We start from the raw sequence: 25146 nt of genomic DNA, 5'->3' as shown, positions 1-25146 counted from the left end.
GAGATGAAGGAAGTCACCTCGTTGCCTGCTGAGGCGGTGTATGTCTCGACCTTCTCCTTCTTGGCTTCTTCAATCTGCTGCATAAACCACTCTCTGGATGCGTCACTCCATCCAGTCATCGCTTCTTGCAGAAGCTCACTGTCACGTCGAGCCTGCTGACATGTCGAGCGGATGGCTTCTGCAATAGCGTCGGGGGTGCATCCCTCCACAGCCTTGCAAGCCTGGGCTGTCCTGCTGTTCGGATAACGCTTCGCGAAGCTCTTCACCCTCTCGACGAGATCAGCTTCGAGGACAGAGGCATCCACAAGTCCGCTCTGCGTGTATTGGCATGATCTCCGATACAGCAGGTTGCGAACATTTTCATCATACTGAAGAACCATACTTAGAAAGCTATTTCAAGTATACAAACCTCTCGCTTGCAGCTTCCTTGGCGCCCTGGCAGCTTCCCCTACACCACGCGTGCAGCCATGGTGCCTGAAATAACCGGCCCTAAACCCTAAACCCTAAACCCTAAACCCTAAACCCTAAACCCTAAACCCTAAACCCTAAACCCTAAACCCTAAACCCTAAACAAACATTCAGAACAAGGATGAATTGTTTTCATTGTGAGAGGTGCAATTATTCAACAAATAAATTATTCAATTTTAGGAGACACCTAGATAGAAAGAACATCTGTAAATCAATCAAGAGTGACAAGAGCATAGAAACACTCAAATGCAATCTAGATTTGTCACTAAAGAATGTTTACATCGATAAGATAAACTGTAGAGAACCTAAAGAGCTTTGGAGAAGAATATGTGCATGATTTGGTGAAGGAGTGTTGCTTTAGTTATACACCCGGGGTTGTAAGGTTAGCAGAACGATTGTATATTGATACAGAATGCAATAACAACATAAGGTATCATTCAATCAGAAACAGGCAGGTAAAGATCTCAGGCTTTTAGGAATGGAAGATGGATGATATATTGTGAACGGCAGGCCTAAGAGATTACATCCAGAATAACAAGGTGGACCACAAGAGCAACACATCAATTGAGAATGACTGGCTAGGGAACTTCGCCGGGAAAAATACCGACATTAGCGTACCGGACACACCTAGTAGGGTTCAGGAAGTTATAAGTTTCAAGCCATCTGCAATAATATTCTAATCTGATCACATAATCTCAAATTAGACCGACTTTTTTCAAAGCACCACTGAAAGCGGATGGCTACCACTGGCTGTCATGACCAAGCGCAGGCGAGATGGGAGAAGGGCTGGAGATGGAGAGCAGCTGACCCCGAATACACAAAGGGAGGACAGAAAAGAAGAGACCAAGAGAATCAAGAAACTTCAACCAAAACAGAAATACTGGCAAGAGCAAAAGGAGAAGCTTGACAAGGAGAGGAATGATACAGTGAAGTACCTCCGAGCGAAGGAGGATAAGCTTGACAAGGAGAGGGAGGAGAAAGAGCAGTACCTCCGAGATCAAAAGGTGGAGCTTGACAAGGAGAGGAATGATACAGTGAAGTACCTCCGAGCGAAGGAGGATAAGCTTGACAAGGAGAGGAATGATACAGTGGAGTACCTCCGAGTGCAAAAGGAGAACCTAGACAAGGAGAGGGAGGATAAAGAGCAGTACCTCCGAGCGAAGGAGGTGGAGCTTGACAAGGAGAGGGAGGATAAAGAGCAGTACCTCCGGTTGCAAAAGGATAAGCTTGACAAGGAGAGGGAGGAGAAAGAGCAGTACCTCCGAGATCAAAAGGTGGAGCTTGACAAGGAGAGGGAGGCGAAAGAGCAGTACCTCCGAGATCAAAAGGTGGAGCTTGACAAGGAGAGGAATGATACAGTGAAGTACCTCCGAGCGAAGGAGGATAAGCTTGACAAGGAGAGGAATGATACAGTGGAGTACCTCCGAGTGCAAAAGGAGAAGCTTGACAAGGAGAGGGAGGAGAAAGAGCAGTACCTCCGGTTGCAAAAGGTGGAGCTTGACAAGGAGAGGAAGGATAAAGAGCAGTACCTCCGAGCGAAGGAGGATAAGCTTGACAAGGAGAGGAATGATACAGTGGAATACCTCCGGTTGCAAAAGGAGAACCTAGACAAGGAGAGGGAGGAGAAAGAGCAGTACCTCCGAGCGAAGGAGGTGGAGCTTGACAAGGAGAGGAAGGAGCAAGAGCAGTACCTCCGAGCGAAGGAGGAGAAGCTTGACAATGAGAGGGCAGAGGTCCGGGAGAAAGAGGCAGACATCGCATTTTGGACAGAGAAAACCTTGAATCGTGATCTGGTGGGGCACAGAGAGGCGAACAAGCTCTTCTGTCTCGATCGATTGTTTCTTGATCCAATCAGCTCGGCACAAGCTGTGGAGCGTGTGCTGTACTGTCGAGATTGCTTCAATGAGCAGTGGCGTTTCCTTGACGACAGGGTGTGCAAGGCCGGGTGTTTGGGTTGGATTCTAGGGCCTCCGGGGACGGGGAAGACTGCGACGACGATGTCCTTCATACAATCGCGAGGCATGGAGGAGGGATGGAGGGTGATTTGCGTTCGGCTGTGGAAGTGGGGAATTGTCAAAATTTTACAGGTTGATGATGGCGTATTGAGCAAGTGTGAGATGCCTGCCGACAATGCGGTGGCTTGGATAAAGAAATTTCTCAGAGAATGGGCACCAAGCAGGAAGAAGTCTTTGGTATCTATAGATGGTTACCTACAGGGGGTGCAAGTACATGACTTTGTGCTGAGTGCTTGCCTGCATTGGGTTCATCTTGAACGGGAGAACAGGCGGCTTGTGATTACGACATCGATGAGCTCTCGAGCAAAGAAGAATTCCGAGCAAGATGCGAATGAGAATGTCGAAGAAATGATGGTGTATTCGTGGGCAATGGAAGAGTATCTGGAAGCCTGTAGGTACGACGCGTTCTATAAGAGTGTGGCTGATGTGATGGAATGGAGCTTGGATGAAGAAGAGGGAAGCATGGATGAGACGGAACAAGAGAGAAGGTCGAGAGAAATCGAGTCAAAGTATCAGATTGTAGGAGGATCATGCCGATATATGTTTGAACGTAGGACAGATCAAGCGATCCAAGAACTTCGTGACGGGATACAGGCTGTTCCTGATTTTGCGTCCCTGTTTGACATGGGGATGGGAGAGCGTGCAAACAATGCTGTGAATCGCCTGCATGGGAAGTATCGTGTCGGAGACGAGGTGCACTGGACGCTCGTCAGCAGGTTTGTTTCCACGGAGCTAGCACAGAAGCTTGGAGAATCGTTTGTGAGGAAGATTGAAGAACTCTCTGACGCAACTGAGAATCCGACACTTCGGGGGGTGTTGTTTGAGATGCTGTTCTTTGCTCGGATAGGACGAGGGGCAGGGATGCAGCTTATCATGAGGTCAGAGACACACGACGATCCAGAGAAAGTCGACGATTGGAAAAGCTGTAACGTGAAAAGTCTGGAAACAAGAGAAATCAAGAAGCTGCGGGACAAGATGAAAGTAACAAGAGTGTGCCTGAAGCCATTGAAATGGAATCAGGGGGGTTACGATGCAGTGATTGTTGACTGGAGTGAAAACTTTGTGCGCTTCGTGCAGGTGACGACTGGGCAGTCGCATGACCTTAAACTGCGATACATGGCACAGTGCTTGCAACTTTTGGGCATTGGGAAGGAGGAAGGCTGGAAGGTGGAGATAGTGTTTGTCGTTCCCAAGGAGAATCTCTACAAGTTCAGCGTGAAGAATGTGGAAAATAAAGGCATGCTTGCAGAGTACGGGTGGACACGCGGCAATGAAGAGATCGAAGCTCAGGTGTTCGGTATGGATCCCAGACCGCGAGGGTAGAGCGGCGACATTGATGAGGGAGTTACCGGCTGAAATAGCAGGAGAAGGCTTTTTATGTAGAAGCCAACAGCAGTATTCTATTCAGTATTCTTTCCTCGTCGTGTTCTAGTAAACACAGCAGTGATTGCTCTAGTGCACTCTATGACTGCTGAAGGTTGTCCTGAAAACGAAAGGAAACGTCTGTGGATGTAAATTTTCCCTTTGGGTCGGTTGATTCCTTATTTTCAAAGTCGATGGGTTTGATTTCACGACGCGTCAGGATATCATGCAGTAGATCTTTATCGGGAACGTAGTGCAAGTTGGTGATATTCTGTCTTTCAATGAGCTCCATCAACTCCTTGGTGAGAACTTCTTTTCTGTTGACAAAGAGCCATTGCAGAAGACGTATCATGGGCTGGTATACATCTTCCTGCTCTTCTTCGATGTCGTATTCTCGCGGATAGCTTCCCCTGATGCTTCGAGCGCTGCTTCGTCCTGTACACGTAAGTTGTCCCACAAAGCAGACTCAGCTTCTGTAGAAGAATGTTTTCTCTTTGCTGGTGCTTTGTTGGTTCTTGCAGCAGCAGTGGGATTTTGAGACATCGAGCTTGTTCCCCCTATCCCATCATCTACTTGTGACGTGCAAGAGGATACTGGCATGCCATCTCCTTCCGATTCGTCAATTGCTATCGCTGACTGCACATTATCGCTGGGAGGAGGCGGCGACTTACAACCACAAAATCCAGGATCCTCACTTCGAAAGCTGGCATATACTGCATGAAAATCGCCACCACGTTTCCAGCACTTGTGTCAAGTTCCAGTCGCAGTGGGAGCTCTCCGTATTGGACACTCGTGTCCAAACAGCATCCTCAGCCTCTGGTTTCCGCCATTTCGTACTGCGGGATCCGATATACAGAAACCAAGCTCTTACTTTACTCAAAGTTAAGTTAAAAATCAGTACTGGGACAACTATTCATTGGTACTTAAGTTTGGGGGACAGCAGTCGGCAGGAATAGGTTTGGTTCTCGCTGTCTTTTCTCTTCTCGCCGTTTGGACTGTGCGACAGTCAAGCCTCCTCGTCTCTCCTGATTGTCCTCGTACTGATTTTTAACCAGCGCTGTGGGACATACCTGTACACCAAATTGATTCAGGAAATCGCCCACTATGGTGATGCAGATAAGGTGCGCGAACAAAGCCAGTGACGTGCCGGTGATGACTGGTGTGTGACAGATCACATCATTGCAGGTGACAGATTCCGTGCACGCTGATTGCTGCAAGTGCATGAAGCGGCATATATGGTGGCCAACCACGGACATCGTGTTGACATGACTCGACACTGATGATTCCTACATTCTCTGTTCAACTGGCGAGCGGGATGGAAGGTGACGTTAGAGGCAGCGAACCGTTCGCTGGGAGTCCCAAGTAAGGAGAGAAGGGGAAGAGTACTCCGAGAACAGGAGCATTGGGGTCTCGTTGCCATAGATCTGAGATCAGCTTGTCATGTGGCAGTCACGTAATGAAATTATCACTTAGCAGCGACATACAGTATCGTTGACGGTTATTACCAGGTTATATGACTCTATGAAAGTCATGCACAAGGATTGTACGAAGGACATAGAAAGTGGATATGTATATTGTACTCATCGGATTGTCGCTGATGCAAGTACATGCAACGCGCAGGTTTTGTGGTAATGGATTGGCAGCGTCAAATGAATGAAGGCTGAATCTACCAGAAACCAGCTATTGGCAACCAGCATGGATGAAACTGAAACTGATTGTTGAGTGCAAACATGAGTTCTCGTTCACACCTGACGTCAGATAAGGTGACAAGCTGAGTTGCCGAATGACAAGTTGTACACACCGTTCCGACCCCGGACACACTGTGACAGGTACCGCAACAGTCAGACGGATCGTCGTGCGGAGAATTTGTATGTGCGATAGCGGATTGTATAGCATCGGGCCGCAACCCAGAAACGAGTTCTTGTCAGACTCAGGATATACCTGACATTCGCCTGCGTATAGGCAGTCTGCTGAGCCGCAGTGAAGAGTATCGTAGCGGTGGCGGTGCAAGTATACAGTGAAACGCAAACATTACTAGCGGCAAGGAATTACTGATTTCGATTTTGACGGGCACATCGATGGAGTCCGTGGCAGAGGAGAGAGTCGGAGGGAGTCGGAGGCCCGCCACCCCAAGTCGGAGGCGGACCGTACTAGGCTGAGCGGCCTGAGTCTTGAAGCCAGTCGGAGGCCTGGATCGGACTCGGCCCTCACTGTGCCTCTGAAGTTGAAGGGCACAAAGACACCAGAGATGACGGTTTGACGAAGGCGAAAGCTTTATGTGCCAAAAGCGACACCGTGGCAGCGGTAGCAGGATGCATGTGCGCGATGGGGGCCATGACAAGGCGGAGATCAGGGTCAAGGAATCCATTGGCGAATTGTTGAAGAAGATTGTGCTCTTGAAATACGACAGCCTCAGATTCGTAGAGTAAAAGTTCGTCAACATAACGTTGCGTCCGAAGAGTATAATCAGTGATCGATTCGTTGACGCCTTGACAGAGATTGGTCACTTGTTGCTGGAGCTTGGCGATGTGAGCCGCAGGTCGTCAAGAACAGACAGAGCACGCCCCATCTGAGAGTGCCAGCTGTGAATGCTTTGAGAATCAGCCTGACCAAGAAAGGGGGTGATGGACGTTCTGGGCTTCAGGTTCGGGAGTTTGTCACCAATCAAAGGCTGAGGGACTGACGGGCGTGGGCTGAGGAATCAGCGACATGCACGCGTCACCAGAGGAATCTTGCTGCGTGTAAGAAGTACGAATACCTGGTAACGGAGGTATCAGTCTCTCTGGCCCAGTAAGAGAGAAGCTGGAGGCGGAACTTCGGGAATCGACGAAGGGTCTGACTCAACCGGGAGGGCAAGCGTCTGCATCAGCCGAGGGATGGGAGGGGTGGGAGAACTCGCCAGGCGCGGAGACGTCTGCGCGCTAGACGGTGCAGGGAGGGGCTTCAAGCGCTGGATTGCTGACACAGAGGTGGACAGGGCGGAAACCAGGCGGTCTTGAAGCTCGTATGATTGAGCAAGGAGACGATCATTGAATTCCTGAGATTGCAAATAAATTTTGAAGATTCGAAGCAACTGGCGGGCCTGCTTGACTTCAAGCCGCCGAGTGGGTAAGAACATTTCGGACAAGAAGCCAACGTGGCAGATATTCAGATCCAACTTTCTTGAGAATCTCTCCGAAAACTTTCGATTTAAAGCATGCTTTATTGTACATCAGATGAATAAAGGCTTCTTCCTCTCCTGTTGAGCATGCGAGAAGGAATGAGAATACATGAACGATCCCTGAGAATAAATTTAACGACTTGAGCTAGAAGTACTCCTGCATCACCTTGAACCCCAGGTCCTTCTCAAGCTCATTCTCGCTCAGCTGTCATCATACATGTTAGCAAAGTCAGAGAGTCCGAATTGTACCACTTGCTGACGGACAGGACTGATCTTATCCGAGGGAAGGATGCGAAGCTTTTGCTAAGAGCATGTCAATGTCTCTCCCATTCTCTGCTGTTACCCTTACAAGAGTCTTTCGTGATACCACCTGCTCGTGTGAGCCAGGACGCTTCGCAAAATTATCCCGCGGATCTACTGCAGTATGAGAAACCCAACGGCGAACTGCATTGAGAAAGAGGTGAGCTCGCTTACCTGGCTTTGTGCTGACATCCGAAGTGATGGGTCCCCAAGAGTCCACGACAACGCCAACTTTCGAGAGGTCGTGGGCGAGGCCAGTCTGTCATTGACATTCAGAAACATTCACAACAGCAGGACTTCCACCTCTCCTCCGGGCCCTAATTTTCGATGACGTCTCAACGCTTTCGATCGCTTTGCTTGGTTCTGTACGCAGAGTTATGAGAATTAGCCCAGAAACATTCATAAACGACTACATTGAGCGCCAGCACTTCCTGTTTTAGCAGCTGATTGTTCTCCTTGAGGTGTTCATCAAATGACCTTAGTTGTCTCTGCGGAATCTTCAGCACCAAATAGAAAACATTGAATGCAACTTCATCGCTGCTTGGTCTCTTCAAGTTGATAGATGGAGAACCTGAGATAAGTCCTTCCTTCCTTAACTAAATTTATGATCTCAGAAGCAAATAAGCAGTGACAGACAATCATAACCTCTATTGCGGCCTCACTCTCAATCTGTTTTTCCCTATCTTTGCGCATATTGATGTTCTTCGATATTGATTTTTGCAAGATAGCAGCTCGTCTTGACAATTCTTGCTGGCTTCGCTCTTTGTCAGACTTCCCCAGGATCCATTTGACCATGGACTCGTCGGTTTTGACGCCATAGTCTCCCTTGAATCTGCTATGGGATGCTAATTTTTGCTGCTCCCGCCTGAGCTTCTTAGCTTCTTCGTTCCTCTCTTCCTTGAGTGCCTTCTCCCTGATTTTTTCTTTTTCTTCCTCCGTTACTCTTGCAAGCATTGACTGCAGTTGAGATCTATCGCGCTCCAGCTCATGTAGGGTAAAGCTACCGGTGCCATCGGCGAGGAGAGAAACCGCAGCCTTTGTTTGTCCAAGCGTAACAAAAGCAAGCTTTGCTAGAAAGATATCAGAAGATGAAAATGAGATCCTCGCTACGTTACCAGTAACTGCAAGCAAGACCAGCAGCGAAGTTGTTACAGCAACGCCCTTCCTATTTTGTACAGGTGCCATCGCCTGTCCATGAGTTCAAACGTTAGAGTCTGTCGAGACAATGCTTGGAAAATTTTCGAGTATAAAATTGCTGGGACGACAGAGAAAGCACGAGTGCGTCCTTGCTTGAAAAAGAAAGTCTAAAATGATTTCTTGCCGTCCAAAAATCAAACACTAGATGCTGGATTGTACCCTATTGTTCAAGAGCATACTATCCTCAATGACCCATTCACACTCAACTTCCAAAGCAAGCATGCAATGTTTTATACATCATCGTCATAGTAGCTTGTAACTCTTTGGGTACTTCATGAAGTGTACAAGTTTCATTCAGAAGTCAACCATTACCCAACTTTGGCGGCTCTTCAAGAAACGGTTAAAATATGTAACCAATTTTCAACGCCTCTGTAACCGGCATCGATATTTTTAGTCATTGTCTGTGTAGTAAAAATCGTTATAAATGATACTAGGACCCAACACATACGAAAGTGTATCTCAGGGGTCCTAGCATCTTCTAGACTTTTGGTATAGTAGGTAAGAACTGATGGAGTAGAGAGGGTGGGGTACTCCATAGAACCCTTCCTCATTCCGAAGAAGTAGAATGAATCTTCAAAAATAGTAGGGGTAGGGTACATTGAAGGTTTATGATTGTGTGAGGGTAGGGTTGGAAAAAGACAGGTGTCGGGGAGTTGCAACAAAAGGAGACCCAGGAGCGTTGAATCAAGGAGCTCTCAGCACGTACTCGTCAAGCCCTCCTGTGCACCACTACTGTCTGCTCCAATACACTCTCCTTGGATACGATGCAAATCTTCGTCAAAACTCTCACCGGTAAAACCATCACTCTTGAGGTAGAATCCTCGGATACGATTGACATGGTCAAGTCAAAGATTCAAGACAAGGAGGGCATTCCACCTGACCAGCAGCGTCTGATCTTTGCAGGGAAACAATTAGAAGATGGACGCACTCTGGCAGACTACAATATCCAAAAAGAATCAACCCTGCATCTTGTGCTGAGGCTTCGTGGAGGCGCAAAGAAAACTGTCTGCGATCACGATGGTTGCAACGAAAGAGCTGCCATGATCATTGGAGATTGTAAGTATTGCAAGCACAAGTTTTGTGGCTCTCATCGATTGCCGGAAACTCATTCGTGTGCCGCTCTTAGCACCTGTAGGACTCAGGCATTTGAAAGGAATGCAGCAAAACTTGAAAGTGAGAAGTGCGTTGCCACCAAGGTCTGAAGGAAAGTAGGTACTTGTGTCGATTCAATATGAAATAAAGAGGAGTAATAAGTTAGCTCGGATCTGCATTAACTATCTTACATGAAGATTCAAAAGCTATGGTGGCCCTGCAATCTCAGTTTTACACAAGTTCATATGAGAAAGTGGTGGGACTTGACATGTCCAATGCCAAACATATGCTACTCTCGCAGTGCCAGAGCAGCCGTTACATGCAATCGACCATTGGAAGTTTCGATGGAATGCTTGGGAATTGAACGATTATTTTCCCCTTGCCTATGTTTTCCCAAGCCACTGGCATGCATTCTGAAAAGCCTGACTCAGTGATGATCACTTTAAATTTAGTACACAGTTCGTCACGTTGTCGTTCCACAATACCCGGCGACCAGAGAGCTTCTGAACTTGGAAAGCTTTAAAACCGAAACAAAAACGCCGCTCCTCGACCGTCTCCTGATGCCACGGACCGATCACTGAACTCAGTCCGATCACGGCCAAGTTGCCGGCGCCGGGCGGGCGGCAAGCTGAGCCTGAAGCCTTGAAGCCCGCGGGCCCTTGTCGACGGGTGACCGTATCGGACTGCTGTACCGTGACGGTGCCACACTGACGGTGACCTGACACTCAGGCGGGGTCGGTCCGACGGTCACTGTCACACTCTGGCACACGGCAGTGTCACTGTGCCACGCCGGTGTGCGAATGATCGGATCGATCGGACTCCGCGGCCGCCCCGGCCGGGTCACCGGGTCAGTCACACAATGATGAGCCTGCCGGGCCGAGTGGCCGGGCCGGGCCGGGCGCCGCCATTCAGTGACTGGCGGCCCTAGCCGGGCGGCGGCCCGGCGCGCCGGGCCCGGCCCGGGCCGCGCTTGGAACTTCGGAAGTTGGCGCGAACCGTGGAAAGTTTGTGGCACTCCGTGGAAGGAAAACCATGCCCAGGAGGATGTGCATTGGACCCTAACCGTATGGAGACTCGAAAGAAGAGGCAAGATGCTGAACAATGATAGGGCAAAACAACCAATGCATGGAATAGATTATATGCAAACACATAGAGTAGAACCTGTGCTGTTGTTGGGCTTATTTGTACAGGCAAGCCAATCATAAATGGATGTTGTCTGAGATGATTGAATTGTTGAAACATGGTTGTGAACAGCCTTCACACGTTTACAGGCGTGCCTGACAGAATCGTGTACATATGTGGGCCTTTCCAGGAAATCCAGATGCCCGAAAATGCATCGATGCACGTTTACTCCTCTTTCAATTGAAACCAGGCTCTACTGCAAATATTGAGAAAACAGAGCTTGTTCAGAATGAATGCCACGAACAAGACACTCCATCGACATGTTCGAGATGACACATGAACAATTGTTCATATTATATTGACCCTCTTCGCAGTGATGAATCGCTGGAAAATCGTCCAGAAAATTGGCAGTGGGAGCTTCGGACGGGTTTTCAAAGCAAAAGTATGGTTTGTAAATTTTGGTTCTTAGAATTTGATGGCGATATAACAGGACATGGTTACAAATAAATTCGTCGCGATCAAAATAGCAAGAATTCAACAAAACAAGGGTAAAATAACATCTGGATCGGATCAAGAAGAAGATTCATCAGGGCAAGAGTTTTCTAATGTATGAATGTGCTAAAACTGATTGTATGTGTCCACAGGCAACTCGAAAATGAGTACATTGTCTTGAGACATCTCAAAACATTTTCTAGCAAAATTAATGTACCCAAAGTGTATTTCTTTTCAAAAAAAACAGATTATCCAAGTACTGGTTTTCATGGCCATTCTGTCTTGGTCCAGCAGTTATTGAGTTATAGCTTCGGTAAGAAGTCAACTTTTCTGCTCAATTCTTGTGACAGTATTCACAGATAACTTGATTTCGATCCTGAAGGATGAAGAAATCTTCCGCGCTGACATTGTAATCCTCCTTTGAGTCACCTCCAAGTTATTTTGTAATGTTTTGCTTTAAGGCTGCCGATGCTGGACCAGAGCTCTTTTCAACTTTGCAGGACATCCACAACGCTGGAATGCTTCACAAAGACATATCAGCTGGAAACATTATGATTCGAATACGCCGAGGCCACCTGGAATATTTTCTCATTGGTTGGGATCTGTATGCTTGGCCGGATATGTATGTTTTTGATTTCAAACAGACTTTGGTTTGGCATCGAGCAGCTTGGAAGCGGATTCTCAAGATGAAGAAGGGGAATTCTTAGATTATGATGGAACCCCTGAATTTGTCAGCCCCCGATTGATGAAGGGATCTAAGCCCAATCAATTCGATGACATCTATTCACTCACAATTTCCTTGATAAAACTTATGAAGGAAAAGTTACCATGGACAGGGTGTACAGAGAAGGTAACATCTAACATTTGAAAGAAGGGAAACCAATTTCAATCGCCCCTGACATAAAAATGCAGGAAATGTTCCAAATGAAAACCGAGTTTTCTGCCAAATCAATATGTGCAAATCTTCAATCGAATTACAAAATTCTTCTTGAGGAAGTGATTCAATTTGACTTGACAAATCAAATTTCGTATGGCCGCATATTACATCTTGTAGAGGAAATTTCCGCAGATGTGGACGTAAGTGACGCTGTGCAGTTTTTGTCAAAGAAAGACAATAGGGACGCTCGCAAGCGAAAGGATTCTTTTGCCGAAATCAAGAACATTCAAGTCAAAAGGGTTCGTGTTTGACATCATCCTTTCAAGAGTCACGACTAGCCACCAAGTAGCAAAGAAACTTGTCCTTTCTCATGTTCAATAACAAAAATATTCGACTCATTTGCACTACTGTGACAAGATTAAGTGAGCTGCATCTGTGTAAAGAAGATGTTGATTATCGGAGGAGAGAGATCTAAGAAGTTGAGATCCGATTGATGATCTTCTGTGACGATCATTAGCATGATTCGTGGTTTTCCCTTTGAACGCAAAATCTGAATCATCTGAAGTTGCTGTAATCTTTTTGTTCTTTGATTTTTCCCCTTGCAACGATCGCAAAATAAAATTCCACATCGTTTGGAGAAATGACACCAGCATTCCAAACAATTTTTTTGGTTTCGTTTTCGTTTTTGTCAATGTGATATCGCGTTCATTGACCCGGGGATAGTTTGAGTGCTGAATATTGGTAGGAGCGCTAGCAGATCTTGCGAACACATCACCAGTACACCGGATTGGAATTGGGCGGGTGTTCCAAGAATTCCTCTTTATCGGGGCTTTTTCTGATTGTTCCGATCTGACAAGACTTTTCAAATATTCCTCTTTGTCTTTATCCAACTTTAGCTCTTCAAGAAAATAAGCGTCGGCGATGCATTTCTTCCTTAACTCGCTGCTCGCCCTTTTGTAGTCGTTAGATGTTATCGGAGAACTAACCATGCTATCTGTTCCTGGCCCAGTTCCTTCACATGGGTAGGAAGGCAGGCGAGGGAGAGTCGGAGGCAGTGAGGCGCTAGAGTGACTGAGCATTGAATCCTTGTCCTTGATGCTGGATTCCATCTGAATCGCCAGGGAGTGAATGCAAGACAGTAAGTATGGTTCTGAGAGGAGAACACAATCGCGTCGGATCCAAGATAATATCGTTGCTGACAAAAGAACTGGAGACTGGGCAACGGTGAAAATGGAAGCAAGTTGAAGCTCGAGAATGTGGTAGTAGCGTAGACAGATTACCTAGCAGAAGATTACGACAAGCACTTTGACAAAGATTATGGTAAAGGAGGAGGAAGGCGGAAGGCTGGGGGGGGCAACAGGAGTTGTGCGAAGGCCCTTGAAGGCTCTCATGTTTACTCCAAGGTGAAGAGGTTGATGACGGGACAGGAATAAAGTGTATAACCCCTACCCTCTCATTCCCAGTCTTCTTCATTATCAAATCACCGGTAGTGATTTGTTGACGATAGATCTCAAGACTGGAAGCTGACAGCTGCTGACTTCATGATCAGAACCTGTAAGCCCACCATGAGGTCAGTCACAAGGATGCGAAAAAATAGCCAGTGAGGGTCGAAGGAAAGCGATGGAAGGAAGGGGGGGGGGGGGGAGAGGGAGGGCGAAAATGTGATAAGACAGTGAACGACATACGTTGAGAAAAGTGACAGCAAACGATCTGCAGACCAATAAACTGATCATGCGAGCAACCCAAAGGGCATAACAGCGACACAGAAGACAGGCAGGCGAAGTCTTGACTTGCGCACATGTACATTGACATGGGAAATGATTCATGGAGGGCAACATGCACCCAATGGGTGAATCGACAGAAACAAATTCACCGCAGGTACTTTCTATCCCCCAAAGCAAGAGGACTTGATCAAGAAGGGGTTGAAGATTTCCAGAGAGACGGACACAACGGAATAAAGTTCCAGAGCGAAGAAAACAACGGCAGCTTGACCCCATACAGGATGATTTCATGTTAACTTTCTTTTTGACGCTTGAGGTGGGTTTAAAACAGCCCTGATATCTCTTTGCAGAGATCTTCAGCAAGGACGCAATGACAGCGTGAAACATTGTTTGTGATATATGCATATACCGTAAACGGGAAAACAATGCTCAAAATACTCTCATTTTCTTAAATTTCTCAATGAATTTCTCTCAAAAGTCATTAGAATCACTAAAGAAAACAAATTTGTGACCCCGAACAGCGATCAAGTCAGTTGTCAACAGCGCCAGCGAGTAGATGAAATGGACAGGTATAAGTTTACCGGTTAAAGAGAGAAGAGCTCAGCACGGCTAGAGTACATCCGATATTCCTACACCCTTCCCTACAGCAACGTATTCTCAGATTCTTCTGTCGGATTGCTCGTGTGTTGTATGCTGGCGTAAGGCATTGCAACGGGAGTCATCATCACACTGGCATAGGGCGACCGACGGAGAATGGCTCTGTCAGCAAAGGGAGTGCTTGCTTGCGCCTTGGCGTGGTGTGAATGATCTTCTTCATGCTGTGCTGGCACGCTGGATGAGAGCACTATCTTCTTGAGAGTCGCGCTGTGTACCGTAGGAGGTTGCACCTCCTCATTAGCAGGAGTTCGCTGTGCTGGATTGTGGTTGAGATAGACCTTCTGTGGAACAGGTCTATCTGCCGGATCCTTCGTCCTCTCCCTTGCGCAGCAGAGTTGATTGCCCATCTAGTACCTGCACACTTGATTCACAAAACGTGCTGAGCACTGTGATATTTCACGTCGCAAAATCTTTCGGTCAAAAATGTGAGATGTGAAAGGATGGAGGAGTAGGAGGCTAATTCGATGATCGTAGCACATGACTCACAATTAGTTGAAAGTGCATGGAGCGAATCGCCCAAAAGAAAAGGATGTGGACATATCTACAAGATTCAATTTATCACATGTGAGACCAATCAAGCCAAGATGGAAGAGAAACTAGCGAAAGATGGCTTACAGGCTCAAAAGAAATGAGCCAAGGAACCACAAAAACGAAAGCCAAGAGTGAAGATATAAGCAGGAGGGCATCAACCAAGGCAGGTAGCAGAAGAATCAAGTCATGTTGTGACTTCATGAGCACAAGAAGATGTGTTGTAGTAGAGGGACATGGAGGAACTAAGAAAGGCGGAGCAAAGCATGGAGCAGAGGCGACCCGGGCAGGTAGATCGAAGATCTAAATGGAGTATGAATCTAAGCTGCCGATCTAGATGAAGTATGAATCTAAGCTGCCGATCTAGATGAAGTATGAATCAAGATGCTAATCTAGATGGAGTATGAATCAAGATGCTAATCTAGATGGAGTATGAATCAAGCTGCCGATCTAGATGGAGTATGAACCTAAGCTGTCGTCAGCATGGCGTTGAAGCGCGACTTGAGTTGGTGGCAAAAGTGGGTGGGTAGGTGGGTGGGTAGGTTTCCTGGTGGGTGGGTGGGTGTAGGGTGGGTGGGTGCATCGCAATGCTACCTACGCATGTAGGGGTCTTGTGTTGACGGTTTTGTAGGAATTAACTTGGGTGGAAGGATTATCATATACCACCCCTGGTCCTCATTTGCTGCCCGGGTACAAGAAAGAATCGAAAGGTCGCATATCATTTGGGGGGTGGGCTGGGGTTGGGGTCCGACAAGTGGGGGAAACGATGGGTGCATCTCTCGGCTCTCATCAGAGGGTTGAAGGGGCTCAGAAGGAGGGGTGGGGTGGTACTCTATAGGAGATAAGTGGCCGTCAGCAGCCTTTGTCCGGGGGGTACAACGACGGTGCTCTTACCTACCAAAGGGGTGGTGACGGTGGTAGGTGTAGGCAATGGCAGGAGTGAAAACAAAGGGATGCAGTAAGTGAGAAGCTAAGCAACACGATTGAACCAAGATTGATCTAGACCCTAGATCATACAACATCAGCGCATGAGATATGACTATTAGAAAGACAAATGGGCAGGTTCATCAGCATCATTACAGGTGATGCGAAGTGCGAAGAAACCACATTTGAAGTTTGTCTCAGCAATATTTTAATTGCACTGTTAATATGACGATGGGCTTCTGTCGGTTTTTTATGCCGCCTCTGCTTTGATTGTATCATAAAGCTTCTTGATCATTGCAGCGTATCGTTTCTCAAGCTAGTGAAGATGTAAGAAACCGTAAGGAATATGGACAAGAATGCGGAAACTCAGAAGTTCACAAACCCAAGACAGAGACAAGAATAAAACTTGATGCAAAACTCTAACCTGTGGTCTTCGCAACTTCATCGTAGGCGTGAGACAGTCATTCTCGATGGTAAATCCATAGCCCATGTCATTGACCTAAAAACAATCAATGCCATCGTCTCTTCTTCATGTCAGAATCAAGTTCTCTTGCACTTTTCACCACTGGCATTCTATGTAGGCCTCTCATACCTGCGCCTCAAAGTCGATTGCCTTGGGCACCTCGAAGCCTCTGAGCTTGTTGGACTTGCAGGAGGCGACGATGTCGTCCATGATTTGCTTCTTCATCTGAACCACTCATCAGAGCAATGATGCAAGCAGACCCAGTGAGGAGAAATGATGCAAGCAGACCCAATGAGGAGAAATGAAGAGGCGAGATCAAAGCTAGAAGAGGAGATGATGGGGTAAAAGCGAGCAGAGCAGTGGTTGAAAGAAGAGGGGGGAGAAGGAGAGAAGCAGGGCGAGGTGAGATACAATCTTAGCCACCTCAGGTTTCGCAACAATGTCCGCCAGACTGATCTTGCCACCGTTGTCTGCTGTCCATCCGCAGTGCTCAGCATGTTTCTGTGATTGACGTGGAATGAGAGAGGGAGGTGTATGATCTGGAGTTTGCTTACAGACAGAACTTCTTCGGAGGGGACGATGATGGCGATGAGATGATTCTCAAAAGAATTTCCGTAAACGAAGACCTTGAACAAAGAATCAACACAAAAGGCTTCATCGTTTTGACATCCACCACATCACCGCATCCTCACCTGAGAGACCCACTTACAGGTAGAGATGGCTGACTCCACGACCTCAGGAGCCACATACTCGCCTGCCAGTGGACCGTCAGCAGCTTGTGATATTAACGAATGCCTCATGGATTTGATGTGCAACGCGCATGTCTCATGTCGTCATATCATGTCATGACACGCACAGCCAGGCAAAACAGATGAAAAGAGAAACCTTGAGCAAGCTTGAAGATGTTCTTCTTCCTATCAATGATAGACAGAGATCCATCCTCGTTCCACATCCCGATGTCTCCTGTGTGCAGCCAACCGTCCTTGTCCAGCACCTCTTTCGTCTCCTCCTCCATCTTGTAGTAGCCCAGAAAGACGTTGTTTCCTCGCAAGCACACCTCTCCTCTCACCATCCTCTTGCCGGCAAGCGAGGGGTCGAACTCGCCCTTGAACCCGAACTGTTCCTCGAACTCTTGAGCCGTCTTGGGATACTCGTCAGTGGTCTTGTAGTATTCCGTATCCTCGAGCTTCACTTCTGTGCATGGCACCGGTCCCCCAACGTTCCCGGTCGCGCTGTACTCAGGCGGCTGACACACAGCAGCTGCTGCGTTCTCAGTCATGCCGTAGCCCTGGCAGATGGGGACGCCGAAGACTGTCTGAGAGGTGAAGTCAAACTCTCCCCCACGATCTCCTCTTCCTCCTCCTCCTCCTCCACCACCTGCTCCTCCTGGTCCATCTCCTACTTTGATTCCTCGGATGTTCTCCTGATACTCCTGCTCTGCCGGCTTCTCCTGCCCCTTGACCACATTCTGTCTCCCTCCCCCTCGTGCCTTCATTCCGAATCTCTTCCTCTGTCCATCCTACTACTAGCGCTAATGCTTATCCTCGTCCACAGCTCCCGCCCCCGCTAATCTTTCCTGTGCTTCTGCTCTCTTCCTCTTAGGATGCTCCGCCCGTGTTCACTTCCTCTCTTCATCTACCCGCATGAACTTGTGCACTTCAGTTCCTAGCGGAGCCGCGCCGCTCGCCATGAGGCGAACTCTTCCACCCAGCGCCTCTTTGATCTGCGACACGGTGAGAGGAGAGTAGGCGGAGAGTGCTGGAGCAAAGGAGTAGATTCACATAAGGAGGAGATTTTCAACTTGCGGAGGAGGAAGAGGAGGAAAGATAGAAAAGACACTTACCTTATTAAAGACGAGAAGATCCCAGAGAGGGTTTCTAAAGCCCATCTCCATACACCTTGCACCATTCCATCATTTCACGCACATGTTTTCTCTCCTCTCCTTTATCCCGTAAATGCAAGTTTTCTATCTCTTACCAGGCTTGGTTTGCAAAGGCTGTGTCAAAGAGCAATTTAGCTACGGGACCCTTCTCCTACAAGAGCGAAGATCAGCTCATCCTCCCACTCTTCCCTCCCCTCTCCTTGCCGTCCCCTTCATGTTACTCTCTACCTCCTCCTACCTCGACTTGTTGCATAACTTTGTCGTAAACTCGGCCGTAGACCCTCGGGACTCCAGACATCAGAGTAGGCTGGGCAGAGGTCAGAAAAAAAACTCTTGTCCTCCTCGATCTCATCTCTCTCAGTCCATCCCCCTTCTCCCCTGCTGATCGTATCGCATCCCTCCCCCCCTCCCCCCTCTCTTTCCTCGTCCACGTCTCACTGGCTGCTTCAAGTCCCTCACTCACCTTGAGGAGCGGGAGGTCAGAGGACACGAGGAGGCGAATGTCTCCTTGAAAGAACCCGATGGACGCCCCGACAGCGACCATGCAGATCTACAGAACGTCACGAGTGCAGATGAGGTAGGAGAGTCCCGCGATCAGAAGCAGGAAGATCAACAGAGCGAGGACAAGGTGATATCGATGAAGAGGAGGACAATGAGAGAGGGCATGCTCTAAACCTGAATACATATCTCGAAGCTGTGAGCCATAGGAAGATAAGAGATGTAGATATCCTGCTCATTGAAGGGAATGCTGCGAGAAAAAAAAACCCTCATGTTCTCCTCACCCCGCCATCATCACCGATACAACCATCATCACCATCACCATCACCAGCACCAGCACCAGCACCAGCACCAGCACCAGTAGCAGCTGCTGCAACAGCAGCAATAGCACCATATTCATCGTTTTCACTCATCTTCATCATCACCAGCACCAGCACCCTCGTACCTCGGTGATTGTCTCATGACACCGGAAGCCGCACTCAAAATGTTCTTGTGGCTGCCAGGATGAAAGAAATCAGAAGAGAAAAGGGAACAGGCGATTCAAGAGAAACAACTCCTCCTCTCACGTCAGGCAAACTCCTTTGGGGTTTCCGGTGGTTCCAGATGTATACTGCAAAACAAGTCAGCACTTCTCCTTCCCTTCCTCCGCCCTTCCTCCCTCCTCTCCGTCTTCTCCTTCCCCTCCTCCCCTCCCTCCCTCCTCTCCGTCTTCTCCTTCCCCTCCTCCCCTTCCTCCCTCCTCTCCGTCTCATGCTCGCATCAATGTTCCAATCTTCGATGTCTTTCTGCTTTCAGTCTTCCTCTTCCTCTACCTCAGCTTCTTCCTCTTGGTGCTAATCCTCTTCCCCTCCCTCCTCTCCATCCCCTCTCGCTACCATGATGTAAGCCCAGTCATCCGGAGTGATATCAGAGGTCTCCCCTGCTACAGCTCAGCTCTCGTCTATCAACGAGCGCAAGGCAACCAGGAGTCTTGTCCGCAGACTCCCGCAAGTCTTTGATGGTGAACAACGTGATCTAAAACACAAACATCAGGCACAAACGAAAACATCTTCCTCGCCCGATCACAATCACGACAAGACATTCATGTCCAGTAACATACAGCAGCATCGGAAATGGATCAGATGTTGGAAGTGACCTTGGCGTCTTTTGCCTGCTTCTCAAGCACACTTTTCTCCTCATCATCCAAGTTCTCGTCTAAGATGACGATGTACTTCAATGCGGCCCCTCGTCCCTCCAGCAGAACTGAAAGGAATACGTCAATACCAATTGCAGAGGGAGAACAAGGACGAGCAGATGGCAGAAGTGGAGGAGCGGAGGAGAAGGGGGGGAGGGGAGGGGAGGGGAGGGGAGGGGAGGGGAGGGGAGGGGAAGGGAGGCAGCCGCAGCTGCTTGCTGCAGTTTCTACACCTTTCATCTTGCTTGCTTCTGCGCAAACTACAGTTGTTTCAGACTGATCAAGAATGAACTGAAGAGCTTGTCAGAAACACAAAAGATACCTGCAAGAGATGAATTCCAACACCACATGATGCATTGAACGAAAACACACAAAGACAGGTACAGAAAATAAACCTCAAACAGACAAAGGAGGCAATACGCAATACAAACATCATCAACACCACCTCGTCGCATCTGAGCTACCTTGATGGTGTTGGAGCCATGAGTGTCATAGAGAGGGCAAGCGATGAAGCGTTGCGAGAAGATGGAGTAGAGGATCTTGAAGTTCTCTGGCCTGTTGATGCTGAAGATTCCAACGCACGGTTGTCCCTCCGGCCCTCGCTTCCCCGGCGTCTCCTGCAACACACACATCTCAACGTGTGGCCTGCAGCAGAGAGAGGGAAGGGTGGTCAAGAAGGAGGTCATGGAGGTCAGGGGAGTCAGGGAAGGCAGGCAGGCGGGCGGGCGGGCAGGCAGGCAGGCAGGCAGGCAGGCAGTTGAGAGGAGGGGGTGGGGGTTGCCTTGAGGTTGCAGAGGTTTTTAAGCCCAATGCCCCAAGTCCTGATGTCCTCGGCAACACTCTTGTACGACTGCCACTGAAGAGGAAGGAATTAGTTGAGGATGCTTTCCTTCCAACACCCGTATCCTCGAGGATGCTTTCCTCTCATAGGTCGCAACCTGAATCCTCTTTTCCTTCGTCCCATCTCCTCTCGTGGCTACTTAATGAAACCGAGTACACACTTTCCTCGGCACTCCCTTTGTCTTGCGGTAACCGAGACCACAAATCAAAACAGGCATCCCTACTCGCTACGTAGCACGAGCATGCTGACTTAGAGTACCTGGTAGTCGCCTCTTGGTCCTCCCTTCTCCTTCGGAAAAGCTCTGTGGCCAAGAAAGTTTCTGTCGCCATGCTTGGCAGCGTTCGTACACAAGCAGTGCCATGCTGTGTCGTATTTTCCTCCTTCCTCGGCAAGAAGCCGGGCTCCTTCACCTCCTGCCGAGCATGGGTCGGAGATGAGGGAGTTGGGGAAGAGAGGGTGTCTCCTGACTCCTCCCTTCCCGTCCTCTCCTCCCTCTCCTGCTTGCACTGAGAGTATCATGATCCGCTTGCGCCTTTCAAGGGCAACGCCCACCCCCTCATTCGACCTATCTATACCCTACCCTGCAGTGCCGATTACCCCTTTAACTTCCATGCTAGATGACCCGTAGTTATCGACCGTAAAAAGCCTGATAGCAAAGGCAGGGAGTGGGTAGGGGTGGATGAAAAACTTTTGTATCTGTTATCCCTCTAGCCAGCCTAGAGGGTGGGGTAGTATTGTAGTAGTGGGTGGGGTAGTAGTATAGTTGTAATGAAGAGCCATCGGAGCGGCACCGGCAAGGCCCGCCGAGTAGTAGCCGGTCAATCACTGCCCTCACTGAAATAATCACTATCCTAACTCAGACACTAAATGTTTCATGCTGCCTTTCTTCTCATTGTGATAAAACATATTCTCCTGAGGCGGACTTTTCTCATATGACTGGCCCGGCAATCGGGGAACCCCACACGGTGCGATGGCTTGATCAAGGCCGTTGCTGCGGCGGCGCTTGACATGCTGAGCTTTAGATGGAGGAATTGATCTTCCAAACCAACCATGCAGCATATGAAGATGCGGGGATGACAGGCGAGTGGTGGATGTGGAATATCACATAGGCAAGACAGCGGGAAGAGCGACGAGCTATGCAGGAGGAGAAGGAAATCCTTGAGAAAGTCACACGCATGAGACTACAGCTCATGCGGCAGCGCCTCGATGCGGAGAAGCAGAGAAGCATGGCGTTACAGAGGGAGGAGGAGGAGCGATCGAAGCAAGGGCTCACGATGCAGGATGGAGGTTCGCACCAGGAGGTTCGCGACTCTGACCGGAAAAAGGAGGAACCTGACGAATAATCAGATCATGGCGGAGCTGCAGAATAAGAAGATGCAGCTCATGGAGATTGAGGAGGCAAACAAACAGCTGAGGATAGCTTTGATGGAAGCGAAGAAGACATCCCAGGTTGTGAGAAGGAGGTCAACCCCGGCTGAGAGCTTTTGATAGATGACGAGAGTTGAAGCTGTGGAGGAGAGAGCAGAAGAACAAGGAGAGGAGATGGAGCAAGACAGCACGTCCAGCAAACTTGATCTCATCCTCGCTCAGTCCCTCCAGATGCAGTCGATCTTCATGGCATACATGGTACTTCTCCTCGATTCTTGTCATCGCCGTTTCAATGATCGTGCTGTGATTCAAATCCTGAAGCAAATTTACAGATGAAAGATCAGAATTCAGTTCGTGGTGGAGCAGGTGAACGATGGAGAGAAGGAGGGGGTCTAGGAGAAGGTAGAGCAGCAGATACCGCAATCGCTGATCCTTCGGTAACTTTCAAGTTGTGCGATGTCGATAATGATGGTGATGCGACGACAAGCTGCTGCTGCTGATGATGATCATGGTCATTATGCGTATGCTTATGCTTATGCTGATCCGTATGCTTATATTGATGCTGATGCTGATGCTGATGCTGATGCTGATGCTGATGCTGATGCTGATGCTGATGCTGATGCTGATGCTGATGCTGATGCTGATGCTGATGCTGATGCTGATGCTGATCTGATGCTGATGCTGATGCTGATCCGTATGCTGACGATATATCTTGGAGATGACTTCACAACCTCGTGGCTTCAACCAGGACAACACTCCAAGAGAAAACAAACGTGAGCTGATTTCTCGCCTTCTCGACCTGCTCATCCTGCTCACATGCGTTCTCTTTTGTTCTTGTCCTCGTTTTGTCCGCTTCCTTTTCATCCTCGTTGCTTTTCCTTCTTACCTCTCATTTCCACTTCGTTGTCTCTCCCCCGGCTCTCCTTGAGCAAACAAACAACTGAAAGGTCCTTCCTCCACTCGTCCGCTGCTGCTCGATGAGTCTCGTTATGCCTTTCCATCGCTGAACCTCTCTGACAGAGAACTTCGTCCCTCCACAAAATCGACAGCAGGGGAGCGTTCGACAACTACAGGATGAGGTGACAGGGATAGTTGGTTGATGGGGGGAATCGAGAGAAGCAGCGAGGAAGGGAGGAGAGGAGCCAGGAGAGAAGCAGAGCAGAGGGGGGAGGGGGGAACGTAGGATGTATAAAGGATGTGTGATCCCTTCATCCTGCAGGTTTTGAATCTGAACCAGCGGATTGCACAGACCAGTGTGGAAGCAAAGACGGTGGCCGAGGAGGAGGAGGAGGAGGAGGAGGAGAACCGACGGGGGGTGGGGAGGTGGGGGAATAACAATGGGAAAGGTTGCCAACGAAGCTGTGGAGAAAGTGAAGAAGGACAGAGAGAACATGAGAAGAGCGGAGGAAGCGACAAACGATGTGATGTCTTGACCTTATTCTTCATTCTCCTCCTCACTCCCCTTCTCAGACACGCGCGGCTGCGAGAAGAAGTTCCGTGATGTCTCTGCCGCTGACGCAGGCAGAGGTTGTGCAATCAGTCGATGATGCGGTTGTGACAGTGTGATGGTGGCTAGGAGGAGGAAGAGGAGGAAGTGGCGAAGGAGGAGACAGTGGACGATGGGGATGAAATCAAGTCGGTGAGATCAACTTTGAGCTCAAGTGACGCGACGAGAGCAGGATGGAGGAAATCAAGGAATACCTCGACATATCGCGATCATGGTTGAGAAAGGTGAGACAAGCAATGAGGAGAAGGAGCGGGAGGAAGATGAGGAGGTCAAGGTCAAGGTCAAGGTCAAGGTCAAGGACAATGTGTGGAAGTGGGAGCGGGGGCAGCTGCGGCAGCAGACGCGAGAGAAGCAGCAGCAGCAGCAGCAGCAGAAGGAAGAGGAGGAGGAGGAGGAGGAGGAGGAGCGGCAGCAGCGGCAGGGACAGGGACAGGGACAGGAGGTCATTGGATCGCGGCAGGTGTGTCAGCATGTCATCAACGTTCTTCTCTTCGAGTCTGGTGTTTCTCTAGAGGTGATTTCTACCCCTGGCCCCTCCCTCCTGCCCCTCCTTCCCCTCCTCCTCCTTCCCCTCCTCCTTCTTCCCCTCCTCCTCCTACCCCTCCTCCTGCTTCTGCCCTTGCTCAATCTCCTGCACCATGGGCTCTCTCCTTCCCTCCTCCCCCTATCTCCTGCTTCTATTCTCACTTTCTCCTCCTCCTCTTCCTCTTCCTCGTCATCTGTCCTCCTCATCCTCCTTATGTCCGTACATCTTGCTCTGCGCCTTGTGTTGCTTGTGCTGCCTCTGTCACTCCGTTCTTTTCTTTCACGCATGCGTTTGTGTCGGGTGTGCTCCTTCACTTCTTCAAGCCTCTCCTCTCCTCATCTGCTTCCCTTGTCCTCCTCCTCCTCCTCTGCTCTTCGACCTCCTCCTCCTCTTCCTCCCCTCCCTTGTGCTGCTGAGCCTTCTGCCTTAGATCATGCCGCCGTTCAAGGGAAGCTTGTGGAAAACTGGGCTGACGGAGGTCAGTAGAAAGCGAAGCGAGAAGGAGGGGAGGGGAAGAGAGCAGGGGGAGGAGGAGGCGGGAGAGGAGAGAGGAGGGAGAGAGAGGAGGAGGAGGTAAATGGCAGGGAGAGGAAAAGAAGGGTCGCGAGGGGGGGTTAAGAGGGATGGGGATTAGGAGGAGGACGGGGAGGAGGAAGAAGGGATGCGGATGATTTTCGCTGATGGCATATCAGAGTGACGTTACTGCTCGAGTCCTCAAGCTTGGAACTCGATGTAAAGCTATCATCAATGCTCTCATAACAGCATGCACACAGGTCCTCCTCCCCATCCCCTCACTCATCACTGCTGCATAACTACTACATTCCTCTCCTCCTCCTCCTCCTCCTCCTACTACTACTACTACTACTACTACTACTACTACTCGTTCTCTTCGTCCTCCTCCTCCTCCTCCTCCTCCTCATCATCATCATCATCATCATCATCATCATCATCCTTCTCCTCCTCCTCCTCCTA

At 49.0% G+C, this 25146-nt stretch overlaps 9 protein-coding genes across 9 annotated transcripts; 6 read left to right on the top strand and 3 right to left on the bottom strand.

Moving 5' to 3' along the window:
- Nucleotides 1–1223: 1223 nt before the first annotated feature.
- On the top strand, nucleotides 1224–2076 carry GUITHDRAFT_148956 (hypothetical protein; the record flags this gene model as incomplete). The annotated part of the gene is made up of 2 exons (XM_005818893.1): nucleotides 1224–1993; nucleotides 2067–2076. 2 exons carry the CDS (start codon nucleotides 1224–1226, stop codon nucleotides 2074–2076), a joined length of 780 nt encoding a protein of 259 aa, XP_005818950.1.
- A 104-nt stretch (nucleotides 2077–2180) lies between these two features.
- GUITHDRAFT_156446 (hypothetical protein) lies at nucleotides 2181–2971 on the top strand (the record flags this gene model as incomplete). The annotated part of the gene is made up of 1 exon (XM_005818892.1): nucleotides 2181–2971. A coding segment is annotated over one exon (791 nt), but the record flags the coding sequence as incomplete, so codon positions are not given.
- Nucleotides 2972–7150: 4179 nt separating this feature from the next.
- GUITHDRAFT_148955 (hypothetical protein) lies at nucleotides 7151–8259 on the bottom strand (the record flags this gene model as incomplete). Its single annotated transcript, XM_005818891.1, has 6 exons — nucleotides 7151–7210; nucleotides 7376–7419; nucleotides 7480–7564; nucleotides 7609–7668; nucleotides 7719–7793; nucleotides 7951–8259. 6 exons carry the CDS (start codon nucleotides 8257–8259, stop codon nucleotides 7151–7153), a joined length of 633 nt encoding a protein of 210 aa, XP_005818948.1.
- Nucleotides 8260–9174: 915 nt separating this feature from the next.
- On the top strand, nucleotides 9175–9802 carry GUITHDRAFT_156445 (zink finger-like fusion protein). Its single transcript, XM_005818890.1, has one exon. It carries the CDS (start codon nucleotides 9267–9269, stop codon nucleotides 9702–9704), a length of 438 nt encoding a protein of 145 aa, XP_005818947.1. The 5' UTR covers nucleotides 9175–9266; the 3' UTR covers nucleotides 9705–9802.
- A 1925-nt stretch (nucleotides 9803–11727) lies between these two features.
- GUITHDRAFT_156444 (hypothetical protein) lies at nucleotides 11728–12471 on the top strand. The gene has a single exon (XM_005818889.1). It carries the CDS (start codon nucleotides 12115–12117, stop codon nucleotides 12394–12396), a length of 282 nt encoding a protein of 93 aa, XP_005818946.1. The 5' UTR covers nucleotides 11728–12114; the 3' UTR covers nucleotides 12397–12471.
- Nucleotides 12472–14447: 1976 nt separating this feature from the next.
- On the bottom strand, nucleotides 14448–14810 carry GUITHDRAFT_121867 (hypothetical protein; the record flags this gene model as incomplete). The annotated part of the gene is made up of 1 exon (XM_005818888.1): nucleotides 14448–14810. One exon carries the CDS (start codon nucleotides 14808–14810, stop codon nucleotides 14448–14450), a length of 363 nt encoding a protein of 120 aa, XP_005818945.1.
- A 1355-nt stretch (nucleotides 14811–16165) lies between these two features.
- GUITHDRAFT_121866 (hypothetical protein) lies at nucleotides 16166–20564 on the bottom strand (the record flags this gene model as incomplete). The annotated part of the gene is made up of 21 exons (XM_005818887.1): nucleotides 16166–16231; nucleotides 16340–16414; nucleotides 16508–16603; nucleotides 16790–16879; nucleotides 16933–17004; nucleotides 17071–17132; nucleotides 17264–17693; nucleotides 18018–18101; nucleotides 18222–18276; nucleotides 18356–18411; nucleotides 18499–18567; nucleotides 18724–18810; nucleotides 18936–18989; nucleotides 19043–19128; nucleotides 19184–19254; nucleotides 19325–19368; nucleotides 19634–19677; nucleotides 19721–19772; nucleotides 19894–20000; nucleotides 20166–20223; nucleotides 20397–20564. 21 exons carry the CDS (start codon nucleotides 20562–20564, stop codon nucleotides 16166–16168), a joined length of 1926 nt encoding a protein of 641 aa, XP_005818944.1.
- Nucleotides 20565–21948: 1384 nt separating this feature from the next.
- Nucleotides 21949–22918, top strand: GUITHDRAFT_121865 (hypothetical protein; the record flags this gene model as incomplete). The annotated part of the gene is made up of 5 exons (XM_005818886.1): nucleotides 21949–22074; nucleotides 22121–22222; nucleotides 22265–22399; nucleotides 22474–22507; nucleotides 22629–22918. 5 exons carry the CDS (start codon nucleotides 21949–21951, stop codon nucleotides 22916–22918), a joined length of 687 nt encoding a protein of 228 aa, XP_005818943.1.
- A 560-nt stretch (nucleotides 22919–23478) lies between these two features.
- On the top strand, nucleotides 23479–24166 carry GUITHDRAFT_121864 (hypothetical protein; the record flags this gene model as incomplete). Its single annotated transcript, XM_005818885.1, has 5 exons — nucleotides 23479–23562; nucleotides 23612–23668; nucleotides 23718–23780; nucleotides 23821–24108; nucleotides 24161–24166. 5 exons carry the CDS (start codon nucleotides 23479–23481, stop codon nucleotides 24164–24166), a joined length of 498 nt encoding a protein of 165 aa, XP_005818942.1.
- Nucleotides 24167–25146: the final 980 nt, after the last annotated feature.

The sequence above is a fragment of the Guillardia theta genome (assembly GCF_000315625.1).
Source record: "Guillardia theta CCMP2712 unplaced genomic scaffold GUITHscaffold_260, whole genome shotgun sequence".
Taxonomy (NCBI): Eukaryota; class Cryptophyceae; order Pyrenomonadales; family Geminigeraceae; genus Guillardia; species Guillardia theta.
This window is presented reverse-complemented; position numbering and strand designations above follow the sequence as displayed.